The sequence below is a fragment of the Callithrix jacchus genome, chromosome 12 (assembly GCF_049354715.1).
Source record: "Callithrix jacchus isolate 240 chromosome 12, calJac240_pri, whole genome shotgun sequence".
In the NCBI taxonomy this organism is placed as follows: domain Eukaryota; kingdom Metazoa; phylum Chordata; class Mammalia; order Primates; family Cebidae; genus Callithrix; species Callithrix jacchus.
In genome coordinates this window covers 56,664,529-56,682,427 of record NC_133513.1, presented here as the reverse complement: position 1 = coordinate 56,682,427, position 17,899 = coordinate 56,664,529, and the positions used below count along the sequence as shown (strand labels likewise).

General features: G+C 36.7%; 1 protein-coding gene and 1 non-coding gene across 9 annotated transcripts in view; one reads left to right on the top strand and one right to left on the bottom strand.

Annotated features, from left to right (window-relative positions):
• Positions 1–17,899, bottom strand: part of PPP3CB (protein phosphatase 3 catalytic subunit beta) — a 58,908-nt gene that overhangs the window by 15,598 nt on the left and 25,411 nt on the right. For 7 of the 8 annotated variants that reach the window (XM_009009707.4, XM_054242322.2, XM_009009708.4 and 4 more), the window contains exons 6-10: positions 17,682–17,821; positions 17,499–17,576; positions 17,299–17,393; positions 14,137–14,262; positions 2,833–2,910 (exon numbers count right to left, since the gene is read on the bottom strand). In XM_009009707.4, the coding sequence (XP_009007955.1) occupies positions 2,833–2,910; positions 14,137–14,262; positions 17,299–17,393; positions 17,499–17,576; positions 17,682–17,821 (517 nt within the window). The remainder of the gene's footprint in view (positions 1–2,832; positions 2,911–14,136; positions 14,263–17,298; positions 17,394–17,498; positions 17,577–17,681; positions 17,822–17,899) is intronic. The other variant, XM_054242324.2, reaches the window with a different exon arrangement.
• On the top strand, positions 1,743–1,804 carry LOC118146546 (U7 small nuclear RNA). Its single transcript, XR_004732402.1, has one exon. It is a non-coding gene; the product is annotated as a U7 small nuclear RNA (small nuclear RNA).

The following is a 17,899-nucleotide window of genomic DNA, read 5'->3' as shown; positions in this document are numbered from 1 at the left end:
ATAATTAAAATAAGGAAAAGTAAGTATTATTCATTAAAGTTTACTATCCAAACTAAATAATAATTGATATAAATATGCTATGTCAGTTATTAACCAAAGTATAAAAACAAAAGCACATTTTCTGCCTACCACCAACAGATGGCAATGGTAGCACTTGTACACAGTGAATTTGTACTTTCAACAAATGGGCTTTCTTTTTTTTTTTTTTTTTTTTTTTACGTAGTTTCACTGTTGTTACCCAGACTGGAGTGCAATGGCATGATCTCAGCTCACTGCAACCTCCGCCTTCTGGGTTCAAGCAATTCTCCTGCCTCAGCCTCCTGAGTAGTTGGACTACAGGGGTGCATCACCATGCCCAGCTAATTTTTGTATTTTTAGTAGAGACGGGGTTTCACCTTGTTGACCAGGATGGTCTCGATCTCTTGACCTCATGATCCACCCACCTCGGCCTCCCAAAGTGCTGGGATTACAGGCTTGAGCTACCGCGCCCGGCCTTTTTTTTTTTAAGATGGGGTTTCGCCATGTTGTACAGGCTGACCTCAAGTCGTCCACCCACCTCGGCCTCCCAAAGTGCTAGTATTACAGGCGTGAGCCACCGCGCCCAGCCAACAAATGGGCTTTCAAGTGTTTAAGAATCAAACCTGTTTGTAAGTAGAGAAATTTCTATATAGGTATCATTCAGATTTTACTAAGTGATCAAATGAAATGGACAGTTTACACAGTTGGAAAAACAGTAGTTTTCTACTTAGCATCATTAGAAATCAAAGAAATGTGAACTTAAGCAACTATAATTTACTACTGTATAGCCATAAAGCAAATAAGTAAAAATAACCAAAATCCACTGAGGTAGTCCTGTGGAGAAATATGTCTATGGCTTCCTTGCTGGAGGCACTTCACAGTGATCCAATCCTTCTGCAAAGCAATCTGGTAGATCACAGCTAAAACAATGAAGCTAAAGAGTTACAGAGTTAATTCTGTAACTCTATAATTCTGTTCAATAAATTTATTCCAAGGAGGAAAATAAAAGCTATTGTGCAAACATGTTTATTTTACTGCTATTCATAATAAGATTTAGAACCGAATTGCCAAACAGTATGAGATTATGAAAATTAAAATTATGGTGTGTGCACACACACACACACACACATAGATATATAGATATACAGATTTTAATAGAGACAGGGAAATCTTTCCATATTGCCCAGGCTGGTCTCCAACTCCTGGACTCAAGGGATCCTCCTGCCTTGGCCTCCCAAAGTGCTGGGATTATAGGTATGAGCCACCGCACCTGGCCAAACATTATAGAATAGACTTAGCAATACTAGCTATGGCCAGGTGCAGTGGCTCATGCCTGTAATCACAGCACATTGGGAGGCCAAGGCGAGCGATCACAGGGTCAAGAAATCGAGACCATCCTGGCCAACATGGTGAAACTCTGTCTCTACTAAAAGTACAAAAAAATTAGCTGGGCATGGTAGCGCACGCCTGTAGTCCTAGCTACTTGGGAGGTTGAGGCAGGAGACTCGCTTGAATCAGGGAGCTAGAGGCTGCAGTGAGCTGAGATCACGCCACTGCACTTCAGCCTGACAACAGAATGAGACTCCATCTCAAAACAAAAAGAAATATATAGCTATTAAATCTTACCAGTATATAGATTACCATGTTAACATGGTAAACGATTACCATGTTTAATACATGGAAACATTTAAGTACTGATTACAACTACAAAAAGCATACTAAAACAGTGTTATAGCTCTTTTAGAATTTGTCTAGTAGGCTTTCCAGTTTTTGCCGGAAAGCCACCCCCCCCCCAAAAAAAAAGTATGGTAAAACACAGATGTGAGGGGAATATGGAAGGGAATAGTTTTAAATACACATTTAAATAATATAATTTTAAATAAAATTTCAAAATAAAATGAATTTTGTTTCTTTTATACTACTTTTTATTGTAAGCATGAATTAGGTACACAGGCTTGTTGGCGTACATAACAACAACCGTGTATAACTTTGTTTCTATGGAAAAAATGCTTTCAGAATCTCAAACTAAATTAGCAAGTGGTCTTTTAGAACACAACCACACTAATTTAGAAACAGTCTATTTTCATGTCTGAAAGGAAGGAAAAACCAAATTGAGAGTTCAGGTATGTTTCTGATGCACTAAGAATATTGTACTAATAAAACAAATAATGGCCAGGCGCAGTGGCTCAAGCCTGTAATCCCAGCACTTTGGGAGGCCGAGGTGGGTGGATCAAGAGGTCAAGAGATAGAGACCATCCTGGTCAACAAGGTGAAACCCCGTCTCTACTAAAAATACAAAAATTAGCTGGGCATGGTGGTGTGTGCCTGTAGTCCCAGCTACTCAGGAGGCTGAGGCAGGTGAATTGCTTGAACCCAGGAGGCGGAGGTTGCGGTAAGCTGAGATCACGCCATTGCACTCCAGCCTGGGTAACAAGAGCGAAACTCTGTCTCAAAAATAAATAAATAAATAATAAAATAAAACAAATAGTATTTTTATCCTCTTTTCTCTAAGCAGTGTCCATATTCATCAAGAACCACATCTTTTTAATACTTCAGTTTTCCTTTCCTTATGGTCTCTCTTCCAAATTTCTCCTTTCCCAAAGTTCACCTTCTTCCCCATACTATCATAAAAAAATGAAATAACTAAAATTATTTTCAAATTTTAATATCCCAAAAAAAGTGACTTGTTACTCATTAAACAGCACAGTCATCTCCAAGCAATGACTATTTTTTGCAAAATAGTGTGTACTGAGGCTAGGCAGTAAAGAAATACCATTTCACAATTTTAAAAAATAGTAAGATGAATAATCATACCATCAAACTGGTCTTCACCTTCAGTCATTAGTTCATCATCAGAGCAAATACTCAGAACATTTACCAACATTTCTGTCACTATTTGAGAAAAAAAAGTTACATGTTAGCTGACCATATATAACTGTCTATATATATGCATTGCAACTATTCCTACAAATGGTCAAACAACGTTTAGCCCCAGAAAGCAAATACATTCTTATAGCAAGAATGATGGAATTTAAAAAATGCAAAGGTGTTCAAAATGAAAGAAATTCAATGGATAACAACTCTGAAAGAAAGAGAGTATTTATGGAACAAATTTTCAGGCCTCTCAAAAAAAAAAAAAAAAATGAAGCCCCATAGAGATGAATAACAACTGAATATATACATTTCAAGTCTTCTTTCATGAATATAGCATAATAAGAAAAAAAATCATGCAACAGTTTTACTGGTTCCAAAAAGCCCCACGATTTAATCTTTTAAAAACTGGCTTCAGCAACTTCCTTGAAATTTATTTCTAAAGATTACTAATGACTACCTAACAATCTGAAGTCTTGGCTTTTTCATAGGCCTAATCCTCCTTGACTACTCTACATATTTTTTTCCTTCTCTTTTCCTTTGGTTCCCAAGGTTCTATTCTTCTGGTTTTCTCACGTTTGGATCATTTTCCCCAAAAACTTTGGATATCAAGATTCTCTCCGCAGTATTATTCCTCTTATATGTTCAATTACTTGGCATTTCTGTATATTATCATATTTACAGTTTCAATTATCACCTCACTGAAGATGATTCCAAAGTCTGTATCTCCAGTATTGACCTCTCCTTCAGGCTCTGGATTTCCTTGCTGGTTTTATTGTCAACTGTCTTAAACCATTTGTATACTATATGTTTCCCTATTAGAATGAAAACTTTATGAGTGTAGGATGTTGTTTAATTCATTATTGTAACTGCAGGGCCTAGCACTGTCCCGTCACATGACAGGTACCCAATAAATATCTAACAAGTAAATACATAAAATAAGGAAGATAAAAGCAAATTTCAATAAATAATTTTTTAAAAGTCTACTGACACCTAGATGTCCTGAACGCACCCAGAAATGAACATATTCAAAACAAAATCCAGCATTTCTCCTACAAACCGTTTTTTCCTTCTATAAATATACTTTTAAAAAAATTGCATAAATACAATTTTTCCTTCTATAAACATACAACCCCCCCTGCCCCCACATCAGGTACTGCACTAAAGCTCTAGGATTCAGGTATGAAACATGAAGTCTCTACCTTCAAAAAGCTTACTAACCACTGAAGGAGATATTAAATATCAACCTCACAAGAGTGATGAAAAACATGCTATAAGTATTGAAAGATATGCAAAAGATCTGCTGGGGAAGGCAAGGCTTTTGGTAGATGACATTTGAAAGGAATCATCAACTACAAGTTCGCCAAGTGAAGAGGGCAGATAAGGTATGCTAAACAAAAGTTAGAAAAATTATGTTGTAGTCATTTAGCACAACAGAATAGTCTAGAAAGAAAACCTGATATTTACTTTTTTCACAAGGGTGCCAAAACAATTCAGTGGCTAAAGAACATTCATTTCAATAGTGGTGAACTACAAAAGAATAAAGCTGCAAATGGTCACATGTGAAAGAATAAACTAGACTCCCCCTACTGTACACGACATGCAAAAATTAACTCAAAATGGATCAAAAACCTAATGTAAGAGCTAAAACTCTTAGAAAAAGCCAGGGATAAATCTTTATGAGCTTGGATTAGGAAACAATTTCTTAGGTATAACAACAAAAACACAAGCAGCAAACAAAAAATAGATAAATATGACTCCATCAAAATTAAAAAACTTTTTGACCAGTCACAAAAGACCATATATTTTATGACTGTATTTATATAAAACATCCAGCGTAGTAGGCAAATCTATGGAGACAGAAAGATTAGTCTTTCTGAGGGTTACACAACTCTATAAATATACTAAAACCAACTGAATTGTATACTTCAAATAGATGAATTGCATCATATATAAATTATATTTCAATAAAGCTGTTATGATGTACACCTTAAAGATATACAATAAAATATTTTTTAAAAAATTAGAAAACTTTTGTGCTTCACAGGACCAAAAAAGCGGGTATGGAAGTATGTGCCTGTAATCCCAGCTACATAGGACAGTGAAGAAGGAAGATCACCTGAACCTAGGAATTTGAGACCAGCCTAGGCAACACAGTAAGATCCCATCTCTAAAAAAAAAAAAAAAAAAAAAAAAAAAAAAGGAAAAAAATTCACTAGTCATCTAGTCATGGTGGAACATGCCTGTAGTCCTAGCTACTTGCAAGGCCATGTGGGAAGACTGCTTAAGTCCAGGAGTTTGAGATTGCAGTGAATTATGACTGCACTCCTGCATTCTAGCCTAGGTGAGAGACTGAATGCCTAAATGACATTATCAAGAAAGTGAAAGCCAGCCAGGCTGGGGGTTCATGCCTGTAATCCCAGCACTTTGGGATCACTTGAGGCCAGGAGTTCGAGGTCAGCCTTACCAACATGGTGAAACTCTGTCTCTACTGAAAATACAAAAATTAGCCAGGCATGGCGGCCATATGCCTGTAAGCACAGCTACTCAGGAGGATGAGGCAGGAGAATTGCTTGAATCTGGGAGGTGGAGGTTGCAGTGAGCAGAGATGGTGCCACTGCATTCCAGCCTAAGTGACAGAGCAAGATCCTGTCTCAAAAAAAAAAAAAAGAAAAAAAGAAAGTGAAAGTGGAATAGAAGAAAATTATTTGTAAATCATACATATGATAAGGAACTTGCATATAGAATATATATAAAAAACAGAACTCAACAATAATTACCTTACATGAAACAACTGAGACATGGAAAAACAAATACTGCATGTTCTCATAAGTGGACTCTAAATAATATATATACATGGAGGTAGAGTGTGGAATGATAGACAATGGAGCCTTGGAAGGGTGGGGAGATGGGAAAGGGGTGGAGGATGAAATTACTTAAGTACAATGTATGCTAGTCTGGTGATAGATACATTTAAAAGCCTTGACTTCACCACTATGCAATATATCCATGTAACAAAACTACACTTATACTTCATAAATTTATACAAACAACAAAAACATTTTTTTAATAAAGAAAATTTTAAGACAATCCAATTATAAAATGAGCAAAGGATCTGAAAATATATTCATCCTCAGCTGGGTGCAGTGTGGCTCACGTCTGTCATCCTAGCACTCTGGAAGGCTGAGGCGGGCAGATCACTTGAGCTCAGGAGTTATAAATCTGGGCAACATAGTGAAACCCCATATCTATATTAAAATAGATATTTTATATATTTAACATATTTTAATATATTATATATTAAAATATATTTATATATAATACATTATATATTGAAATATATTAATATTAAAAATATATATTTTCATCCAAAGAATATACACTCCTGATTAAACTGTAAAATGGTATAGCTGTTTTGGAAAACAGTTTGGCAGATCCTTAAAAGGTTAATCATAGTTACCATATGACCCAGCAGTTTCACTCCCAGGTCTATACCCAAGAAAATGAAAATATAAAACTTGTAGGTGCATATTCTTTCCAGCATTATTAACAACAGTCCAAAAGTAGAAATGTCTATCAGCTGATGAGTAAAACAAACAAAATGTGCTATATCCATACAATAGAATACTATTCCATCAGAAAAAGGAATGTCATACTGATTCATGCTACACCACAGATAAATCTTGAAACATGGAAAGAAGCCAGTCACAAAAGAGCACACACTGTATGATTCCATTTATATAAACGGTCCAGGATATGGGGATAGCAGATTGGTGGTTGCCTAGGGTTTGAAAGGGGGGTTAGGGGAAAATGAAGAGTGACTGCTAATGGGCACAGGGTTTCTTTGGAGGGGATGATGAAAATGTTCCAAAATTGTGGTAATAGTAGCACAACTCTTTGGTATATAAAAAACATAGAATTATATAATTTAAATAGGTCAACTGTATGGTATGTGAATTATATGTCAATAAAGGTGTTATAAAAAATAAAGAAAAGTATGAAGCTTTAAAACTTAAAACACATAGCACATTCAGAAAACTGGCTTTGCAGCCAGGTGCGGTGGCTCATGCCTACAAGCCCAGCACTTTGGGAGCCTGAGGCAAGTGTATCACCTGAGGTCAGGAGTTGGAGACCAGCCTGACCAACATGGAGAAACCCCATTTCTACTAAAAATACAAAATTAGCCAGTCATGGTGGCACATGCCTATAATCCCAGCTACTTGGGAGGCTGAGGCAGGAGAATCGCTTGAACCTGGGAGGTGGAGGTTGCGGTGAGCCGAGATAGTGCCATTGCACTCCAGCCTGGGCAACAAGAGCAAAACTCCATCTCAAAAAAGAAAAGAGAAGAAAAGAAAACTGGCTTTGCTGTGTTATGCCTAGAACAAACATAATATGAAAGAGAAAGTCAGGAAATGAGGCTGAAGAGAAAGTAGGGAAGGTCCAAGACTCTGTGTGACAGGTTAAGGTTTATCTTGACAGCTACATGGAGCCATTTAATAGAAACTAAATAGTAGCTTTAAAGTATGCATGTTCATCCAGAAATTTGGCTTCTGAAAGAAAAGGCAAGAAAGTAATAGCAAAATCAGTGAGAGAGAAAGTCACAGCACAGTAGTAGTGACAGAAAGACATCAGATGAGAGAAATATTATTTTTTATTTAAAGATCAGATAGATTTGAATAATTTATAAAGGAACTAGTAGTGAGAATGTGAAGATATAGAGGACACAAATGATACAGCAAGTTTCCCGAAAAAGCAGAAGGGTAAGAGAATCTAGAGACAGGTTAGACTGCCTTGAATGGAGGGGTCATCTCTTCAAGGGAAGAATTCAAGATGAGCGTACTTCATAAAGGAAGAAAACAATAAAGAACACTCCCACTAGTAATGTGTTTTCACTAGTGAGGGAAATGGATAGAAGAAAATGTTTAAGAAAAAAATATGAAAGGATTCAAGTGCTAATAGCCAACAATGGGAAAAAATGAAGAAGCTCAGAGGTCTAGAAGAAAAGAATAGTTTCTGGGGTGGAGGAGGAGCCCATTGAGCAGCACAGCCTCAGGACACTGCTCCCCATAGTCAGGGACAGCTCTAGCTCCAGCCACCACTTGGTGTTAAATCCCTAGGCAGCACCAGTGCAAGAGTGAATGAAGCTTGATGGCTTCCACTTAGACTTCAGAAGACATATGAGAAAGCCTGGGTGCCCAGGCAGAGAAGGGGCAGAGCCCTTACAGTGAGATACTACTAGGGCATTGCCAAGGGAAAATGTAGGGCTGGAGACCCCACACATACTCCCCACTGAGGCACTGCCTAGTGGAGCTGTGGGAAAGGGCTGCTGCCCTGTAGATCCCAGAATGGTAGAGCCACTGGCAGCTTGCAACCTCAGTGTGGAAAAACCAGAGGGACGGAACTGCCCACTCATTGAAGCAGGTTGCCCAGGATGTAGGACCAGGAGTCAATGATTATTTTGGAGCTTTAAGATTTAATGACTGTGCTGGGCACGATGGCTCACACCTTAATCCCAACACTTTGGGAGATCAAGGCGGGTGGATCACTTGAGGTCAGGAGTTTGAGACTAGCCTGGCCAACATGGTGAAACCCTGTCTCTACTAAAAATACAAAAATTAGCTAGGCATGGTGGTGCAAGCCTGTAGTCCTAGCTACTCGGGAGGTTGAGGCAGAATAATCACTTTAATATGGGAGGTGGAGGGTGCATTGAGGCGAGATCATGCCACTGCACTCCCGCCTGGGCACAACAGAGCAAGACTGTCTCAAAAAGAAAAAAAAAGAACAAGACTTAATGACTGCCTACTGGGTTTCAGGCTTGCATAGGGCCTGAACTCCTTTTCTTTTTTGGCTGATTTCTCCCTTTTGGAACAGGAATGTTTATTTTATCCAATGCCTGTACCCTCATTGAATCTTGGAAGTAAGTAATTTGCCTTTGACTTTACAGGTTCATAGATGGAAGGAACTTGGCTTGAGTCTCAGATGAGGCTTTGGACTTGGCACTTTTCAGTTAAATGCTAGAATAAGTTAAGACTTTGGGGAACTATTGGCAGGGGATGGTTGTGTTTTGTAATATCAGAAGGACATGATATTTGAGGGACCAGGGGCAGAATGATATAGTTTGGATGGTATCATCTCTAAAGCTCATGCTGAATTGTAATACCCAGTGTTGGAGCCTGGTGGGAGGGACTGGGTTGGATTTCTCATGAATGGTTTAGCACCATCCCTTTGACGCTGCCCTTGCGATAGTGAGTAACCTCTTGTGAGATCTGGCTGTTTATAAGTATCTGGCATCTTCCCCCCAGCTGTCTCGCTCCTGCTCTCACCATGTGAAGTGTCTGCTCCTACTTCACCTTCCATCATGAGTAAGAGTTCCCTGAGGCCTCCCCAAAAGCCAGGGAGATGCTGATGCCATACTTATACAGCCTGCAGAACCATGAGCCAATTAAATTACTTTTCTTTTTCTTTTTTTTTTCTTTTGAGACAGAGTCCCATTCTGTCCCCCAGGCTGGAGTACAGTGGAGGGATCATAGCTCACAACAGCTTTGAACTCCTAGGGTCAAGTGATCCTTTCAGCCTCCCTAAGTGCTAGGATTACAGGCACATGACACTACGCCTGGCCCTCTTTTCTTTGTACATTGTTTTTAATGGAAATTTAAACTCTATCCTAAGCAAAATGGGAGAAAAAAAGCAGACTAGGGATATAAATGGTATTAGGATCCTAATGAGAGCTCAACCAATGTTAGAAATCAATCAAGGGGTGGCACCAATTCTTAAGTCTGTAAAAATCTCCAGCAGCAATCTATACCATGGCTGTAAAAATGGAAAAATGGATGGTTGGATTTGACTAGACCTAAGATTTATAGGACAAATGAAGTAGACAAACAAGAGAGAAAGGAGTTTGAGGATATGTTAAGAAGGAAGATAGGTAAAAAGGGATCTGACTAGTAAGAAAATGACATAGTCAGTCTGGGTACAGTGGCTCACACCTTTAATCCCAGCACTTTGGGAGGTCTAGGTGGGTGGATCACTTGAAGTCAGGGGTTCAAGACCAGCCTGGTCAACATGGCAAAACACCCTGTCTCCGTGCCAAACACAAAAATTAGTTGGGTGTGGTGACGAGCACCTGTAATCCCACAGACGTGGGAGGCTGCAGCATGAGAATAACTTGAACCTGGCAAGTGGAGGTTGCAGTGAGCCGAGATAGTATCACTGCACTCCAGCCTGGGTGACAGAGTGAGACTCTGTCTCAAAAAAAAAAAAAGAAAATTATATAGTAAAAGGCCTAGAGATTCCAATGAACATGAAGAAAAGCAATAACCTGAGTAAGGGGTTGTTGTAATAATAAGAGTTTTCTCATCAGAATGTGTTAATGGTGTACCTTCACAAGACTCAAAATACCAAGTCATCTTCAACCATTTCCTACCCTTAAACATGTAATCCCCCTATGTCTCATTGATTCTACTTCTACCATTCTTTTTGTTCTCCCCACCCTCCATTCCTAATGCTACCAGGACTTCATTACGTCTCTACCCGCCTTCTGGTGTAACTTCATAACAGGTCTCTCAACCTCAAGTCTTCCTTCCAGTCCACTTCATCACAGTAATTTTTCTAAATGACAAACATGGTCAAATTCCATCTGTAGCTTGCCTACCATTTATCAAAGTTTCAACTTCTCTATGTGGTGATCAATATTTTCATGATCTAGCCCTAACCTAGCTTTTCATTCTTTTTCTACTAGTGCCCTTCATATATCCTACTCACTAAGCAAATTAAACCCTCAAAGAGACCAATGATTTCTTGTTTTCAGACTCAGTCTTGGGACGTTCCCTTGTCTAGAATTCTGTTGCTCATATCCAGCAGCACAATTCTGCCATTCTTCAAGCCCGTTCTAAAAGCTACTTTAATTCCTCTGACAGAAATAACCTTTCTCCTCTTGATTCCTAGAAAACTACGTTTGTCTTGGAGCACTCACTATATTACATCTTATTGTCATTATTTATATATCACAGGTCCCCTATTACTCTGCAAAGACCCATCTTACTTATATCTGTATTTCCTTAGTATATTGAATAAAACACTTGCAAAAAAAAATCTAGTAAATAAACCTTACATGTATGACTTCCAATGAAGATCATATAATATCATATAATTAAGAAGAGAGGTTCTTAAAGGAGGGCAAATAAGTGTGAAGAAGGTTGCAAATTCATTTCATAACTATCACCACCCTGAAAATGTTGTGTGTGTACATACACTTGTATATGAATTTTTTTGAAGCAAAAGTCCATAACTTTTATCAGATTCTCAAAGAGGTTCTATATTAAGAAATTAATAAATGTTTCTGGTGGTGGTTCATACCTGTAATCCCAGCACTTTGGGAGGCTGAGACAAACAAAGCCCTTGAGGCCAGGAGTTCGAGACCAGTCTGGCCAACATGGTGAAACCCTATCTCTACTAAATATACAAAAATGAGCCAGGTAATGGTACAGCATGCCTGTAATCCCAGCTACTCAGGAAGCTGAGGCACAAGAATCACTTAAACCTGGTGGTTGGAGGTTGCAGTGAGCCGAGATTGTGCCTGGGCAACAGGATGAGACTGCACTCCAGCCCGAGCAACTGAATGAGACTCTGTATCAAAATAAATAAATAAATAAATAAATGTTTGTATGTGTACTTCCAAAATTTGAGTCTTTACCTTTTAGAAATATATTCTAAAGTCTTTATAGATATAAAAATAATAGTTGAGATTTGTTTCAAAATAATTGAGGTTATGAGGTGGGGAGTACTGGATGGGGATATAAATTATACAAGATTGGCTCTGATTTGATAATTGTTGAAGATGAATAATTAGTACATAGAAAATTCATATTATTCACTCTACCTTGGTATATTTTGAAAATTTCCCAATGTAGGTTATTTTACTTCTTTAGAGACAGGGTCTTGCTATGTTGTCTAGGCTGGGGTGCTGTGGCTATCAGATGTGTGATTATTGTACACTATAGTCTCAAATTCCTGGGCTCAAATGATCCTCCTGTTTTAGCCTCCCTAGCAGCTGGGACTATAGGCCAATGTAAGAATAATTTTAGTGAAATATGAAAGGGGTTCTTGGCTAGGTGCAGTGGCTCACATCTATAATCTCAGTGCTTTAGGAGGCCAAGGCAGGAAGATCACATAAGCCCAGGAGTTCAAGGCTGCTGTGAGCTATGATGGTAGCAGTGTACTCTAGCTTGGGTGACGGAACAAGATTCTATCTCTATAAAAAAATAGTGGGGGCTCTTAGCCCCCAAAAAGGTAAAGAAACACTGCTTTCATCTAATTCGGGGATTAAATCAGCCTCTCAGGAAGCCTCTGGCTTAGGTTAGTTGCTTCTCAGGAACTAGACCTGGAGTCTAACTGGCTTCTTGGAAGTAAAACAAATAAAATGACACTTGCTGCTTTTCAAACCAAAAGAAAATTTTCAATCAAAAAGTAGTCAGGCTATCTGAACAGCCATCATGTATTAAAATAGTAAAATATGCAAAGAGTTTGGGAAGATTTTCTTACTGTGCGCAACACTGGCTAGAATTCTATTTGCATGTAATGTGAAAATCTGAGCTTTACATTTTTAGAGATGTGAATAATTTATAGAAGATATAAAGAAAAACAACAGAAATGGTCAAAAGGTTTGAAAAATTCCTTGTTTATAAAAGATTAAGATTATTTAGAGTGGCAATGGAAAAACTAAAGATCATTTAGTAGCAGACCTCAAATGTAGGAACACTGATAAAAGCCTACTGTTCTCCATCTTCACTTATAAGGGATCCACAGCATTCATCTTAAATTATCTCACCTCTCAAAAGGAGTTGGGCTAAATAACTGTTAAATCCACTTATGAGCTCTAAAACCCTATGATGCTCTGGTTTTTGATAGGTGCATGAATTGAGAAAAACCTATTATCTCTATTTCTTTCCTTATTTAAACATTCACAGCATAAACATTTAGATTAGATATAATGAAATGTTTCCTTATGTGGGACCATCAGAGAATAAATTAGAATCTATGAAATGTCCATTTTCCTTCTACCTTATCTTCCTGGCCCCTCTATTCTTTCCCATATTACATTAAAATAGTTGAGCTGCAGTCTAGCCTGAAGGCAAGAGAGTGAGCAAGATGAATTATTTAATTCCCTTTGGCCCTATGATGCTATGATTGAACTATTTCTCATATACCAAAGATAGAAGGTTGTAAGTGTAATGCATCCCTTGCACCTAAGCCCTTAACTGGCCCCCTTCTCAAATGCTAAAGGGTAATTCTATCTCTGTATTAACATTGGATCTACTGAGTAAACGAAGAACATCAAAGACAATCTACAGAGAACCTGTTTAACATACACAGTTTAAGTATTAATTCTGAATTTCAGAACTACAAATTGCCTTGGCAGAAGTGACATATCTCAAACAGAAAGGAACATTTTGTAACATGGAAGAGGTGAGAAAAAAATAGAAGGGGATACTGAACAAAATGTTTTATAATCATGTCTGTACTCTCATACTGTCATTTTCCACATATGAAAACTGAGGCATTTTCTTATGAAAAAATTAACTTAAAATGGAAAAGAAGAACATGAAAGGTAACAAAATCCTAAGAATTGTCTAGAATTACAAATGAAACACAGAAACAGAATTTCTTAAACAGCATTTATTTTCTCTTAAAAAGCTTATTATGTACTAACAAGTGTTCCTCTAAATTATCAGAAAGGCCTCACTACTAAAATTTTATACATATTTTTTATATAAGAGAAGGAATATTAGGTTAGAATCTGAATTTCTCTTTATCATTTATCTTATACAACTGCTATTAAAATGACTAATATTGCTAAAACGAAGGCTACTAAATTTTCCCTTGAATGTCGAATGAATGCCCAAAAATGGTGTTAAAATATGCAGAAGGGCCCATTCAAAAGTAAAGCAATCTCTCCACCCCTTCATAAAAGATTTAAGCTAAAGAAAAAATAAAAGGAAACCCAACAGCTGAAGACATTGGGCTATTTATAAGTCTTCTCCCAATCCCCCAGACACCCTCACATGGGGGCTGTAAACAGCTAACTAAAATATCTTTGAGACTTTTATGTCCACATCCACTGACACAAGTAGAGCTGTAACCACAGCAAAACTAGACTTCGGTTTCCTTTAGCAAGTATGTGCCAATGACAGTAAACTGGAGTATACGTAATGGTAATAAAACAATTTTTTTAAAAAATAAAAATTATACCTTTTTCTCCAACAAATGGTAAAGACCACGTGAACACATCCATAAAATTGGGCAACCAGTAAGGATGTGGAGAACAGTTAAACTGTCGAATATTCATCACATTATTTTCATACTTTAATACAGCAGCTGCAAGATAAGTTGAATATCAATGTAACTATTTGTAATGAGCCTTAAAAATATAAAACACATAAAAGCAGAAAAATGTATTTTTAAAAGGAAGGGAGATCAAGGGTGAGTGGAATCAGGGCTGGTAGAGGGAGGAAGGAACTAATTTTTTAATAATAATATGCATTTTGTTTTTAACACTGTTATGTAGAACTATACTACAGTCAGATCTTCACATTACTAATGAAATTTCCAGATTCTTTCAAGAACGTTTGTTTTACTTGATAATCCAATGATGAACATGCATTTTTACTAAATCCAAAATTGTGAAAACTCAATTTTTAGAGGAAACACAGAATGGCAATGAGCAATTTTCTAGGTTTTAAAATTTCATACAAATTAAGCATTTAATATCTTTCTAGCTTCAGGCAACCTGAAAAGGATAGCTGAATAGTAATAAAGCAAACAAAAAAATCCCACCCACTTGGAACATTTTATTTATAAATGTATGAATGTATTTGTTTCATTTAATATGGAAAATCAGGCAAAACTACTACAAAGAAATATTTTACTTTATATAGAAACAAATCCCACTAAAACACCAAAGATAAAATATTATAACCAAATAATCCAAAGGTAACATATTCATCTCAAATACAGGTATCTCAAAATGTTTCAATATGATGATATAATTAAAATCTTAAATGACCTACATAGATTTCAGTTACTGGTTATATTACTGTATAGAACACTGAGTTCGAAGGGCTGGGTTCTCATCTAAACTATAGCGCATACTAGCTATGCAATGCTTGGTAAATTATTCAACTAATCTGTTTCTCATTTTTAAAACAAGACTAATATGTCTACCTTGCCTACCACAGAAGTTTACTTTTAAGATGACAATGCACTTCACATGAAAATACATAAAAGCATAAAATGTCCTATAGATATAATTTTATGATTACTTGTTTTCATTTTAATGAAAAGAAATGAAATTTAATTTTTTCTTTTAATGAAATGCAGATGTTAAGATTCCAAGATTTGTGATTTTGGCTAATAAAGAATCAAAAGTAATCCTGCTACATGTTACCATTTATTAACTTAATAGGTATTATGTTTGTCTCCCATATGAAATTCCCATCTGAAATAAACATATTTTAAATTATATGTTTGGACAATCAGTTCAAAGTGAAAAAAAAAAGTATTTTAAATTAGCCTCAAACAATATGAGCTGATACCAAGCTTTCAGATCTTTTTTAAAGGAGAAAAGAGAAAAATCTAGAAAATTGCCTTATGGATAGAATGAAAAATTACAAACATACCCATATAATGGAAACACTCAAATCATTAACACTATTTATGTGCAGACTCAGAACCACAAAGAGACATTTGATTTTTGACAAGACAGAGTCAATGGTTTGAGTTTCTTTTCTAAGCACTAAAAAAAAATCCATCCCTTAACCTCCTGAGTCAAACCAACAAAGGACAATGAGTAAGGCAGTATTCAACTAGACACTGAACACTAGCTCCCTTAATACTAACAAGGGTAAGTCACAGTTGAGGAATTAGAGCACCAGTAGAAAGTTAAATTTAACACTTGGTTCTGTTTTTGAGAATCAAATTAGGGTATAGCACAGTGGCTCAGGCCTGTAATGGCCAGCACTTTGTAAGGCCAAAACAGGAATCACTTGAAGTCAGGAGTTTCAGACCAGCCTGGTGAACATGGTGAAACCTCATTCTATAAAAATACAAAAATTAGCTGGGTGAGGTGGCAGGCGCCTGTAATCTCAGCTGTTCAGGAGGCTGAGGCAAGAAAATCACTTGAACCCAGGGAGCAGATATAGCAGTCAGCTGAGATTGTACCACTGCATTCCAGCCTGGGTGACAGAGCGAGACCTTGTCTCAGAAAAAAAAAGAGAGAGAGCGAGAGACAATGGAATCAAAACTTAGATATGTTTCTTCTTAAAAATGAAGTCATATTTCATTAGACATTCTATAGTATAAGTTCTTATAGCATATTCTGCACCCAGAATGCTACTGTTTGGTCTCAGGCAAATGTTCTAATCTTTTAACCATTACCTGTCATCATCCAAAAAAACTCTTCCTCTGTTCCTTTTTTGAACTTATACCATGACCCTTATTTAGCAATGACCTCATTCTCTCTCTAAATGTTCTTTTTAAACGTCTTTAACCTTCTGTTCTTTCCTCTTGGCACATTCACTCCAGTCTGGTCGTGAAGCTATGGCATTAGTCAACTAAATTCCAGACATGTCAAGACAGAAGAGAAGCTGGCCTCTTAATTTTATCTTCCAAAGATGTAAACTACATAAACATACCCAATCTCATCTTCAATATGCTTGGCACACACTTAACTAGATCTGGCACTTTCAGTCCATAAATTATATCCAAAATAAAATGAAATCCAACTACTATAGACAGATCAAATTTTCAGGGAAGGAGAGGAAATGAAAACCACTGGAACAGAAGGCAAAGGAAAAAAGCAGTAAAAAGAGAAGAATGTTCCCTCAAATGAGATGAAAGTAGATTAATCAGAAAAGCTCAAAGGCAAATCTTCATGGGGCAGTAATAAGACTGTGGAGGTAAAAGAAGGAAATAAGAAAGGGAAAGAGAACCTAGATGAGTGAACATAAAACAAGAAACATGATAAACCAAACAAGTAGACAGTGCAAATAAACAAAATTGTCAAAGCAGCAGCAGCTTTATACAAACAAGAAAACACCCTCAATAAGGGAAAAGATTCAAGAAAGGGGAGTTTGAGAAAATCATGTTTGGTTTTGCTTGATGCACTTAACTCAGAGCACGTTTTACAAAACGGCTTTTATGAGAGACAAGTTGTGGAATGGTTATATTACTTAGTTTCACAGTTTGGATTTTTATTTCTTGTTCTCTCCCCTCCCTTATATCTTAGAGTTATTTAAAAAGAAATCTGGATACTAATAGTTTCAAACAACACCCTTTTTTTATTATACTTTCAAAAAAATAAGTCAACTAAAATACTAAGTTGTTTAACAATTTTTTTTATCAACAACATCTTACCTTTATTATTGTAGACATCTAAGTAATTAGGTGCCGAAAAAATTGTTATTAATGAAGGGAACCCTGTAGTTTGACTTTTTCTGTACATTCTATAGCTGCAAAACAAATAGCTTAATATGCATCGTAAAGCATCAATCAGGGTTACTAAGTTTGATTTATATTTTAGGTGTTAATTTGGGTCAGGAAAACAGAATTCTTACCCTGCATCTTGAGCTTCATGAGCTCTAATAATCGATAACAAATTATTGTTTTGCAAAAATTCACACACTGCTGGATAGCTGTGGGGAAAAAAGAGTAAATTAAGTAAAATAATGGTTTTTTTGTATGAAGCATATGCTATGTTAACAACTAAAATGTGGTTAATCTTGGATATTTTTCCTTACTTATAAAAATAAGAACATCCTCGAACTGTATTGTGACTAAAATGTTCCTGTGATTTTTCATTTCCAAAATCTTCAGAAGGATCGGACCATAATAAGTCACACATTGGTCCAAATGCAGGTGGCTCTTTGAATCTATCTAACTGTGAAAGAAAGAAAAGAACAGAAGTAACTCATCAAAAAGTAAAGAAAAAATGTACATAGGAAAGCAGTTCAAACTT